At 35.8% G+C, this 12618-nt stretch overlaps 2 protein-coding genes across 4 annotated transcripts; one reads left to right on the forward strand and one right to left on the reverse strand.

Moving 5' to 3' along the window:
* Positions 1 to 387: 387 nt before the first annotated feature.
* Positions 388 to 2610, forward strand: LOC125220490 (chloride channel protein CLC-c-like). Its single transcript, XM_048122659.1, has 5 exons — positions 388 to 414; positions 576 to 838; positions 969 to 1238; positions 1325 to 2435; positions 2521 to 2610. The coding sequence occupies exons 1-5, from the start codon at positions 388 to 390 to the stop codon at positions 2608 to 2610; spliced, it is 1761 nt and encodes a 586-aa protein (XP_047978616.1).
* A 168-nt stretch (positions 2611 to 2778) lies between these two features.
* Positions 2779 to 9226, reverse strand: LOC125185239. 3 transcript variants are annotated; one of them, XM_048081744.1, is made up of 12 exons: positions 9119 to 9226; positions 8300 to 8446; positions 8018 to 8200; positions 7474 to 7556; positions 7138 to 7336; positions 6513 to 6634; positions 5364 to 5430; positions 4593 to 4643; positions 4031 to 4083; positions 3716 to 3926; positions 3291 to 3461; positions 2779 to 3154 (listed from the first exon to the last, which is right to left on the reverse strand). In XM_048081744.1, the coding sequence occupies exons 1-12, from the start codon at positions 9176 to 9178 to the stop codon at positions 3095 to 3097; spliced, it is 1407 nt and encodes a 468-aa protein (XP_047937701.1). In that variant the 5' UTR covers positions 9179 to 9226; the 3' UTR covers positions 2779 to 3094. The 3 variants fall into 3 exon arrangements, with proteins under 3 accessions (XP_047937701.1, XP_047937702.1, XP_047937703.1); XM_048081745.1 differs by lacking the exon at positions 4593 to 4643; XM_048081746.1 differs by lacking the exons at positions 7138 to 7336; positions 7474 to 7556.
* Positions 9227 to 12618: the final 3392 nt, after the last annotated feature.

Below are 12618 nucleotides of genomic sequence, written 5' to 3' on the forward strand. Positions count from 1 at the left end.
CATCAAAAGAAGAAAACATGGATGGAGGTTGGTGATTTTATCTCCACTTTATAGTATAAATGTTGTGGTTGAATTAATTCAAATTTAGAATTAGATTTCATTATCGAAATCATTAAAGTTGAGATATGGCTTACAATTTGTACGTATATATATTTTTATGGAGTATCAAGATTTCAAAATAACTTTTACACTTGTTATAAACTTGTTTATAAATTCCAAACGAGCTTATGATTATTGCTTCTCTATACCACCATTGTTATTGTAGAATAGAAGAAATCATCGTAATTTTTCAGTGACTTCACTTCACCGAGGAATAGTGATTTTTCAAGTCAAAATTTGATTATTTGTCGGTCTAAACGATGGCTCATCGTGATAATGATTACGTTGATGGTGAATTTAGTTCCTCATGCTCATGTATGTTTTTCATTAACTAAATGGCTCACTTTTAGGCAGCCTTTAGTATTTAGCTAATGATTTTGTTGCATTGCTGATTTACAATCTCAAGAAACTGAATTAGGCTTTTCTGAACTTGATTTATTCTTGTTGATGTGTTGATTCACATTCCAATTTTATAGATTCTTGGTTCCATTCTGGCAGTTTCTGCTGGATTGGTTGTTGGTAAGGAAGGACCAATGGTGCATACTGGTGCCTGTATAGCAAATTTACTTGGACAAGGAGGCTCTCGGAAGTATGGTTTCACTTGGAAGTGGCTCAGATACTTCAAAAATGACAGAGACCGAAGGGATTTGATTACTTGTGGGGCTGCTGCTGGTGTGGCTGCCGCTTTTCGCGCCCCAGTTGGTGGTGTACTTTTCGCCCTTGAAGAAGCTGCCACTTGGTATCCTTCAAAAATGACCGAAACCAATTGCATAACGATGCTTTCGAGAATACTATTCAGCCATCACATATTTTACCTTGATGAATCAGTTTCTTCTGTCATTATATTGCTATATGTATTTATTTTCCAGGTGGAGGAGCGCTCTACTATGGAGGACCTTCTTCACAACTGCTATTACAACTGTTGTATTGAGAGGTCTCATAAACTTTTGCCGTGGTGGCAACTGTGGACTCTTCGGACAAGGAGGACTCATCATGTTCGATATGCATTCTTCAGTCCCTACTTATACAAATGCAGATCTGCTTGCAGTTGTACTAATTGGAGTTGTTGGAGGTCTTTTAGGAAGCCTATACAATTTTTTTGTGGACAAAGTGTTGAGAGCATATACCTTCGTCAATGAGTATGTTTCAGCCTTCTCTTTGGTTGTTTACTTGATCCATTATAAGTGTAATAACTATGATTGTTATTCTCTTCTCTTCCTTGCAGGAGAGGCCCTTTTTACAGGATTCTTCTTGTCACAGTTATTTCCCTTCTAACATCGTGTGTCGCCTACGGCCTGCCTTGGTTTGCCAAGTGCATTCCATGTCCCAGCGGCACGGATAAAGAGTGCCCCAAGATTGGAAACCTCCATTGTCAGCCCGGACATTACAATGATCTGGCGTCCCTTTTCCTCAGCACCAACGATGATGCCATCCGCAACCTGTTTAGTTCGGAAAAAGGCAATGAGTTAGAAATCTCCACACTGATCATTTTCTTTACTGGAACCTATTTCCTAGGCATTGTTACTTATGGCATTGCTGTCCCCTCTGGCCTCTTCATTCCTGTCATACTTGCTGGAGCCACATACGGGCGCCTCGTTGGGAGGCTATTGGGCTCTTTGTCTACTCTTGACCTCGGCCTCTTTTCCATTCTGGGAGCTGCTTCGTTCCTCGGTGGCACCATGAGGATGACAGTATCGCTTTGCGTCATACTCCTAGAGCTTACCAATAACCTACTCATGCTCCCTTTAATAATGCTTGTCCTCCTCATTTCGAAGACAGTGGGAGACAGTTTCAACCGCGGTATCTACGATCAAATTGTGAAGATGAAAGGGCTGCCATACTTGGAAGCCCATGCGGAGCCATACATGAAGCACCTGGCTGCAGGGGACGTTTGCTCCGGCCCGTTGATCACCTTCTCTGGCATTGAGAAGGTTGGGAATATAATGCATGCTCTGGAGATGACCGGGCACAACGGGTTTCCAGTGGTCGATGAGCCTCCATTCACAGATGCACCGGAGCTCTGTGGCTTCGTGCTGAGGTCTCATCTACTGGTGCTGCTCAACCGGAAGAAGTTCGCCAAGAACAGGGCGGTGTGTGGTGGTCAGGCTCTGAGGATGTTCGATTCCTTCGACTTCGCTAAGCCTGGGCTGGGGAAGGGGCTTAAAGTCGGCGACTTGGACTTAACCGCGGATGAAATGGAGATGTATGTTGATCTCCATCCTATCACCAACTCATCACCTTACATGGTTGTAGAGACCATGTCTCTTGCCAAAGCTGCCATCCTCTTTCGACAACTTGCCCTCCGACACTTGTGTGTTATCCCCAAAACGCCCGGGGTAATTTTTTTCAGTCCGCATCTGCATTGTATTCATAGTAGCTTTTTTGGATCATTTGACATGTTCTCTACTTGGCATTTTGCAGCGAAATCCGGTGGTCGGAATCTTGACAAGGCACGATTTTATGCCGGAGCATGTATTGGGGCTCTACCCTGAGCTTATCCACCACAAGTAGACAGCCTTGGATCATCTTCTTCCTCGTGAATTTGCAAGATTTAGTTGATAAATGTTTTATTTTTGGTTCTCTGAAAACGAGGCCAAACTATCAACATAAAAAAAAAATATTTTTAGGTAAACCAATAGCATAAAGAATACTAACAAACAATTCAGTCATTCAGCTCGATTGTTTTAAATTTTTTTTCTTTGGAGTAAATATCCCCACTTGCTTGGTAAGTGGCTTTTTAGACGCACATGACATTAGCAAGGGTGTGGAAGTAGAATTATTTACAAATTTGTGCAAGGTGGTTTTACCCTGCAACATATGTACAATGTGCTTTTCCCTGTCCACCTGCATCTGCTACACACTATAAATAGTCAACCTTCTTGTCCATCTTCTAAGGTATGGTAATCAACCTCATCTGATACTTCATTCGATCGAAAGGGGTTGGCAATGGCAATACTGCCGTCTCTTCCCTATTGGTGTTCTGTCGCTCACCACTTCAAGTGGCATTGTCCTTAAACGGCCCAGATTCACGCAACACTTTCATAACATACTCGAGCTGTACAGAATTTAACAGAAAAAGTTGACATAACCGGGTTCAAATGCTTGAAGTACCATGAAGAAGATAGCCAAATGCATTTGTTGCAGATGTAAACACAATCTAACAGAGAAAGATTGGTTCTAAAAGAAATGACCTGAGCTTGTTCTCGTATCAAGAAATTTGAAATCGACTTCCTGAAGTCTTCATCCAAGATATAGTGGCAGCTGTAGGTCGCTACCGGCATATAACCTCTCTGGATCTTATGCTCACCTTGCGCTCCAGCCTCTACCTTGTCAAGGTTGAGTTCAATCGCTGCTTCTATGGCCTGCCATATTATAGATCCGTTATAAAAAATAAGTATCTCGATTTTATTTTTCCCACTACGCAGCTCACATCTGAATGATGGCCACCATAGATCCTAGAGTATGATTAATGATCATCATTTGAATTTCACACATGAATTAAAGGTTTGTGCGGACATCATGAATGATGGCACAAAATTTGACATAAATAGTATCTGTTCAATTCAACGTTACAAACACAAGCCATGCAACAATGGAACGGAAGTGAAGTAGAAACCTGATAATAGCAGGCTTCAAAGTGCAGATTTGGGTAGTATGCATGAGGAAGACATCCCCATAATCGTCCGTATATTGTGTCTCCTCCAATAAGATTAAGAGCTCCAGCAACGAGTTCATCCCCTTCTTCTGCAGTAACAAGTAACACCCCGTCACCCAGCTTTGAAGCCATTTCGTGGAAGAAATCTCTTGTTAGATAAGCACTTCCCCACCTGAAGACATTTAAAAATAAAGGTTCATAGAGGAATTGTATTTTTCTTTAAATGTTAAATTCGATTTATATGTTCGACAGAACACTAGAGTTTAGTGAACAAACTTATTGTCTGTGGTGTTCCGGTAGAACTTATAGAATGTGTCCCAGTGTTTAGCCTGCAAACGTTATAGACATAGAAAGTTAGAATTTTGAAGAATGTTGGTGAAAATCACTAGTGAATTAATTATAACAATTTCTTCACATGGTTTAACCATATTTAGTGTCCCCAACTTCACGTGTTTCCGAAAATGTCCCTAACTTTTTTATCTTAAAAAAAACCCCAATTCTGAGAAAGTTTGAAATGTCCCTAACTTACCTCTTCAATTAAACTATAATGCACTTAAGGATCCGACAAGTTGACTCATTATTGTGTTACCCTATTATGTCAAGCGTGACACGAGTCAAACTTTAAGCAAAATTAAGGATTTTTTTAAGAGAAAATGAAGGGGATATTTTTCTGAAAAGGGTTGAAACTTGGGGCACAAAACATGATTAGCCATTTTCATAATATATTTCCAATGTACAATTATGAATTTTTTTGGATTCAGATTAGAAAGAGAAGGCCACCTAGCTGAAAAGCTCTTACATTTTATGGAAAAAATGCATGCTGATAATAAAAAAGTACCTTAATCTCATATCCTCGCAGGCGTTTCATGGTCAAATTCTGAGCAGAAATCTGCAGGATGGAATGATTTAGGAGATTATCAGCAATTTCTTCTGCTGAAACAAGCCATTGAATTGAATACGAGAGACTACATTTATGATTAACAATCAAGGATAAGTTGGACAATGCTAATTCAACATCCCTGATTTCCCTTTCCAAGATCAAATCACTTAGGGAGATTCAAAGCCTCTACTACCTGCATTTCTTCAAAACAAATCTTGATTGGCAGATAAAGAATGCAAGCGTTGTAGTTGGTAAAGAGTGTAATTCATACTATATGTTTATCATCAAACAATTTCTAATTCGGTCAATATGTCTATATACCTGCATTTTCAATTATCACTTTGCCAATGCATTCAACTTATTTCCATTTTAATGATACTTTTTCATGTTCCCGGATAAAATAAACTAACCATGATACAGGACAAATTCTGGAGTACAAATTCGTTAAATTCTGCAGTATAGAGTTGGTAAACTTTTACAGCCAGAAATAGAGTATTATAAGGTATCTACATAAACTAATGAATCTCCTGCTGGAGTAACAAAATGTGGAGTCCGAGTAAACGACCCAGGTGTTTCAGAAAATACAACTAAATTGTAGCCTATACGCCTGATGATTAGTTTAAAGCTTCTTTTACTTTTACTTCATGAGATGGTTTCATGGTCCACAAATCTTTCTATCTATTGTCAAATGTAGCAAAAGAACAACAAGATGAAAGGCTCTGACAGTACCTTCTTCCGCTCTTGCCGAATAGTTTTTCTTTTACTTTGTTTCATGTCCATCAAAAAATCATCAAAACTGCGCATAAAATTAAAATCCCATCATTGATAACAAAGTCCGTCAAAAGTCAAGAATAATTTCTTAAATATAGGTACATGTGTAGCAAAGTTCTGTGATCAGGTCAACCTCTATAATTGCAGGAAAAAAGGTTTTGCAAATGAGGCAATACATTCTAGCAATCATGTGAGAAATAATGGCTAACCATTCTCCCTCAAGTGTGAGTTAAAACTAGTAATGACTAACACCCTTTTACTTTGGCCTATTAGCAAACATAAAAAACACCATGTTTCCACCCACCGCGCACCCCAAGAAAACTAACTGTGAAACACTAGAAACAGCTCCCAGGAGATCTAATTTTTCTTAGAGACACCCATCAATGGCCCCATTTCAGAAAATTTGAAGGGTTTTGAAAGTCATTGGCATTCTACAAATGGGCCAAATATTAGCAGAGACTTTTCCGATTTATTGATGCTAGTGAGCGAATTAACTAGTAAACATATTTTTTGCATGACCGCCCAGTAAAAAAACTGCAATGTCAGAGAACCAGATTGTGCTTAAATCCCCTTTCGTCCCATGAAATTAGAAGTCTCCTTTCAATTTTCACACTGATTAGGAGAATGAATTTAATTTTCTTTCAAATTACAATCTATGTGCATTTACTGTATTTTGCCTTTATTACTATTCCACACATCAATTTCACAAATAATGAGTAAGGTTAATTTAGTAAAAAAATAAGTTTTAATACAATTCCAATTAAGACTGTGGACTACATTTTGGGACATACCAAAAAAGGAATATGGGATTAATTTGGTGTGAGGAAGTAGTTGATTTGTTCATCTACACAGCTCATAAGAATTCACAATTGTGACTAAAGGAGATTGTCATTGTTTGCTACTTTGCTTTTCTGACATGACTTCTTTTCTTTTCAGGAATCCATTTTCTCATCTCTTGTAAACCACCCAAGAAGAAATAATGACTATTACTACTCCTAATGCAAAAGGAAACTGTGCAACACAGTTAAAAAACATTGCCAGTTTAATTCTTTCCATTACCCATTCAGCCATTGCACGGAGAAAATTGAAGAACCAAAATGAGGTTACCTTCTATAGTTATGATTTTTCCAGTGATACTGCATTCCCACTCTCTGCAAAAAACCCTTCTCTTTTAACTTCCCCGCCTCATCTGCAGAGGGGAAAGTGATGTGTAGTGATGAAACCTGATACTGGAATACACCAATATGTTAATATAAACAATGAGAAAACAGAAAAATAAATCATTTCAGACTGTGAAAGACAATACATATGCAGTATGAAATTCAACATGGGTGAAAAATGGCTTAGCAGTATTTATTCTGGTAAATAAACATATTGAAGTTTTGTCAAGTTGCTTGTTTTCCTGTTCACAATCACATAGTGCCTATTTTACACAATAATAGAGAAAATGAGAGACCTGAAGTCACATGAATTACACCTTCACTATATCCATTCTTAAACAGGATATGGGCATATGCATATGCCTACTCATGAAGTTTTTTAAAACTGGACGACAATTTTTTTCTATAAAAAAAATAAAAGAAAAATTAAAATTAATCAAGTTAGTGAAATGGAAAGGTATACTAAAGAGCAGAAAGTGCTACTGATGCATCTGTACACGATTAAAGCATTGCGTAAATCCGAAATGAAATTAAAGCTATAGCAAGAAAGATATGTTAGATTCAATAGCCACCTTAATTGTCAGCGCCACCAATGCAGACACTAAAATATCAAAGACCTGATCCCGGTAACTTGTGTTACGAACTAAGATCCTTGGGCCAGTAACAGGTGTGAAAGGCACACAACATTGCAACTTTGGATAGTAGCTTGATCCACAACTATAATAGGCATCTGCCCATGAATGGTCGAAGACATATTCACCATAAGAATGGCTGCAGCATTGGACAAAACCACACCCAAAGCATGAAACATGTAAGAGAAGACTTGCAGCCACAACAACTATTTCAGAGTGCATGTGGCATGTGTTTGTGTGAATAGTTTTTACTTTTCATAATCAATATAAACATACCTTTTCAGATACAGAGGAATGACTCCAAGAACATTATCAGATTCATCTTGTGCAACAATATGTTGGGGAACCCATCCTGTTTCCTGGAAGGGATGTCAAACTATTACTAGTTCAGTGATGAGGGCACTTTACACGAATAGAGGCAAGATGTGCAGGCTATAAAGGTGGTATTGGCTTATGATTTCTACCACTTACATACTCACATATATTCGATTAAGTGGACAGAGCTTCAAGAAAACACTTTTCAAATCAAACTATCAAGATCATTTGCAAACCAAGAGAAGAGAAGCTAAGCCATGGACAAAAATTATTTAATGTAGGATTAGAGTTACTTGCCACCTAACATCTCGTCTTACGTGATTCACTCATACTCCCAAACTGTTTTCAAAGGAAATCAATCTTTTTCCACTCACAAGATAATAAAAATTCTCTCTTAATTTAAATATAGACAACATAGTCAGTTCATAAACTGAAGTTATTATGTGTTAAATAAGAAATGATAAATAAATGGCAAGGCAATGCCACAAAAGTTGAACTTCCTAACCTTCACTGCACAACCTGTCTCCTCGAGGCTCGAAAGAAAACCATGGGTAAGAAATGGATTAAATTTGTCAGGGCCTGCAGCATCAACACTGCAAGCATCCCACTCATGTGGTAAAATCTCTGATATGGATGAAACCACTCGAACTGACAGCTTTCTGTCCTTGTCAAAACTACTTGTATCACCCTATTATAAAAAAAATAGTATCGAATCAACATTCTCATCACGAATTTGGCAGACCAAACACTAACATATTAAAGTTAAAGGAACACAAAAGCAAAACACCTCCGCCCCTAATTCTGACAAACTGAAGTCTCCAAGGGATAGCTCCTGTTTGGTGGGCTCAACGGCCTTCTTTGGCCCCCAAAATATGGCTTTTATGCTAAACCGAACATCTGAATTTGGGATGCGCCTTCCAGAAAAGGTTTTCCTCTGGGTAACAAGAGAATTAGATATGCAATATATCAAGCAGAAAAAACCTAAACACTAAGATTAGTCTACATCATGATGGAAGAAACCAGCAAAAGATAAGGGCATATATTTATATAACATCAATTAGAGGCCATAGTTTAGACAACACAGAAACACCTTGAGGTACATACTCCCTCCATCCCACAAGAGTGTGCTCAATTGCCTATAAAGAGTGACCACACTCTTACCGGACGGAGGGAGTGGTAAACTTTTTTCAACAGTGTTTGCATCTCTAAAACTAGAAGTAAAATACTGAGCATGTAAGGGAAATTGACTTTTTTTGTTGTTAGGGGATTTTAATATGGGAGGATTAGGAAATATTGAGATGGGAAAAACAGTTTGCACTTTGCATACAGCCCAAGATATACATTCTTCCATCTTTATCCCAGCAACATAATTAATTGATTATTACTCCTAATGAAAATATCTGATAAATTAGAGCTTCATTTGTACAACCTTTTCACACTCAAAATTACTTTTTTCATCAGTGAGCAAAAAACTGTTCCCCTCATTCTTAATCTACAAACTATATCTAACAATTTTATGTTTTAGGAACAAAATCAAGAAGCATAAGGTAGTTAAGAATTAAGGAAAGAAAGATGGAAAGAAGTAGAGAAAATGGGAGCAACTTACAAGGGTACGGCCCAGAAATGGAGGAGAAACGGCCACGGCGACAGCCATGGCAGTTGGCATCACAAGTGTTTCTCTTTGCTCTCACTCTCAGTCTCTCACAAATATAGCTATTTGTTTATTTTACTTATTTAATTTAATTCAATTTAATTCAATTCTTAAAAAAAGGCAAAATGATCAAATACACCATTTATGTTTACACCCAAAATTATCGATGTATTTTTAGGTACAAGCCATTAATATTTACGATTCTTATTATATATAGCGTCTCTCTTTGTACCACCCTAATTAATTTTTTTTTCTTTTGTATATTTAATTTTAAAATAATAATAATAATAATAATAATAATAAATAATTACTTTTGTTTAGGGAAAAAATTAATTACTTAAGCTCATTATAATTGTATTACGAAAAAAATCACTCCTATACTATAAAATTTTGTTATAGCACTACATAAACGCACTTGTGTATCTTATTTCTTTTGCCTTTATTAATTTAACGTCATTCTACTTATATAATTCTGGTTCAATTTTTTCATTTTCTTATTTAATTTTTTATTTTGAAGATATTTTTTTTCATTCAATTACTTCCAATTACCATCGCTTTCTGCAATAACTACCATCTTTCCCACTCACGCAATTGACAATGCAATAGTTTTTTTTGTTATTATTCACTAGTCATTTGCTCTCTAGTCTTCCGCTCAATATGCAACAGCAAAATTGTCTTTATTAGCTATTGGTATTAAAAAAAATAAAAAATAAATAAAATATAAATATAAAAAAAAAACAAGGGAAGAATATGAAGATGAAAAACTACACCGAGCCTCTCACTCTACAATGGTGAACTCATGGTTCTCTTTTCTTCCTTCTCTACTCACACTTTGCTTTGCTCTCGTTGTTCATTGCAATGAGGCAACTGCCCTTTTATATCACACTGGTAGACCGCCGAAGTTAGTTACAAACTAACTCTACTTTCTCAAGTCTTGATCCATTTTTATATATGTATAAATTAGTTTAAATATCTATCCAAATTTAGTTTAAAAAATATTTAAATTAGTCCAAAATTTATAAATATTCAATTTCATACCCAAATTTCTATATTCAAAATTAAGGTTAAAATACATAGTCAGTTAGTCCGATTGTCCATTATTATTAGTGTATATTTTATTTTTTAACTAATGTATTCATAAATATTTTTAGATAGAGATAAATCAATTAACAATAAAAACCAATTCCTAAAACTATGAAATAATATATACACATTGATAAACGTTACAAAACTAATTAAAATAGTCATAAATTTAAAAATATCAATTATACTATTATAATTATAGTACTATCATTCGTCTCAATTTTGAAAATGAAAGTTTACATAAACAAATTGTAAGGTTGAGCATTTTTAGGGCTAAATTTTAGGAATATTTTCCTTATATATTTATTTAATCTCATTAATTTAATGATGCAATCATTTTACAATTCTCGTCATATCTTTTAATATTAGTAATGTTAATTAGTGACTAATTTAGCTAATGCATAGTCCAATAAAATTGAATAATATTAATATGAAATTTGTGCGCTGTATAGATACACAATCCTCCCAATGAAATATTAAATAGGTATACAATGATCGTAATTATAGGATTTCAACAAATCTCATTAACCTTAATTAAAGATAATAAACGATTTTACATACTACAAAATTATAAATTAATAAACAATAAAATATAATGTAAAATCACTATTTTTTCAATTTTATATAACTGAAGTCTGAATACAATCCAATAATATAAATTGTACTCCATAATTTATTCTAGGGTTAGAAGAAATAATAGATATGCGGCTACTACTTCCCCAAATCTCTCTTCCTCCTTCATATTCCTTCCACTCTGTGCCGCCCAACCGCCACATCCCCGTTGTGCATGCTGCGGAGGCAGCAAAGGCTCCCGTGGTGGCGCCGACGCCTTCCTCCTCAGTCCTCAGCCATGTGGGTCCTGGAAAACTAAGAATGTTGTGCAGAGTTTCTAAATCAGTCAAAATTCGGAAGAGAGTAATGAAGCAACGTATATTGATGGACGAATATATTCTTTAATTTGGGCGTTGGCCATTATTCATTAAAATTCATTAATAGTGTAGTATAAGAAATTATTCAATACAATAAGATTATAAGAATAACATGACTAATGACACCGATTCAATATCATCGTAATAATGGCTGAATATTGAAACCAATATCATTTGAAAACTATTATTAAGATCATATGAAAAACATTAAACAACTCACCCAATGTTTACCCCAATTTCTTGGTTGCCAAAGCAACCAAGATTGGCACTCCAACAAATATAGCCAATTTCTTGAAGTTAGGCGTCACCCTAGCCTTTTCTACAGCCGCCTCATCCCCAGTCAGACGATGATTTAGAGATTCAATCGCCCTTTCTACAGCCGCCTCATCCTCAGTCAGACGATAATTTAGAGATTCAATCGCCTCATAAACCGCTTCAATTATCCCATCTCTTTCTTTATCGTCAGCCTTAAGTTGAAGTATTTCATTCTCCATCATGTCGAATTTGTCATCTTGTACTTTAAAAGCATCCTTAATTTGAAGAAGTTCTTTTTCTAGCATGCAAATTTTCTGGTCACTTTGATTCATATCATCAGCCAATTGAAGAAGTTCCTCCTGCGTCTTCTTCATAAACTCTGCAAAGGACATTTTCTTCTCAACATATGTGGCCTCTTTACTGCCCAAGTTTCCGCCCAAGCCATTGACAGAACCCTCCATATTGCTAAGAAAAAATAAAAAAAATAATGCAAAAAGTGATGTCCTTGTTTTCACAACCATACAATGAAAAAAGGACTGCAAACCCAAATTCAGATTTCAGATTTAGCCTTGGAAGGGCATAACCTTTCAGAAACCTAAGATCTAACACACTTGTGAGCACAAAATACACAGATACACGCACAAAATGAGCTTAAAATAGAAATTATCACCATAAATTTCACGTTTACAGTGACGATCAGAGTCCTGAGCAACACAAATACACGCACAAAATGAGCTTCAAATAGAAATTATCACCTTAAATTTCACGTTTACAGTGACGATAAGAGGAACTAGGGTTTTGCGAAATGTATGATGAAAGAGGAGAAATGAACTTACCGTGCTTGGTCAAATGCTGCAGAGATTTTGCGCTTCTGAATCTGAAACTATGTTTGTGGGAACAGGAGTAATGCACAAAATTGGCACTACTAATCCAATATACTACAACTTATACCAAAAAGAATACTATATGATAATTATGATAATTGAGTAGTGATAAATTAACAATATACACAAAATTGATATTATAGGTATTTTATATTTGTAATAAATTTATGATGATTAATTGATTTACTGCATTACGTTATTACCCTTCTGTGATCCTTTACGAAAAAATAAGCTTTCTATAATTAACATTTTCACATTTAGCCATCTTCATAATTAATGCATAATTTCTTTTTCCATTTCTTCA

This window comes from Salvia hispanica, chromosome 4 (assembly GCF_023119035.1).
Source record: "Salvia hispanica cultivar TCC Black 2014 chromosome 4, UniMelb_Shisp_WGS_1.0, whole genome shotgun sequence".
NCBI lineage: Eukaryota > Viridiplantae > Streptophyta > Magnoliopsida > Lamiales > Lamiaceae > Salvia > Salvia hispanica.

Coding starts and splice junctions, on each gene's coding strand:
- LOC125185239 (XM_048081744.1), bottom strand. CDS start 9,178: ATGCCAACTGCCATGGCTGTCGCCGTGGCCGTTTCTCCTCCATTTCTG. Junction 4,644..5,363: donor TTCGGCAAGAGCGGAAGAAG/GTACTGTCAGAG, acceptor TCCATCCTGCAG/ATTTCTGCTCAGAATTTGAC. Junction 3,462..3,715: donor TTGAAGCCTGCTATTATCAG/GTTTCTACTTCA, acceptor ATAATATGGCAG/GCCATAGAAGCAGCGATTGA.
- LOC125220490 (XM_048122659.1), top strand. CDS start 388: ATGGTGAATTTAGTTCCTCATGCTCAT. Junction 839..968: donor CTTGAAGAAGCTGCCACTTG/GTATCCTTCAAA, acceptor TTTATTTTCCAG/GTGGAGGAGCGCTCTACTAT. Junction 2,436..2,520: donor TTATCCCCAAAACGCCCGGG/GTAATTTTTTTC, acceptor GGCATTTTGCAG/CGAAATCCGGTGGTCGGAAT.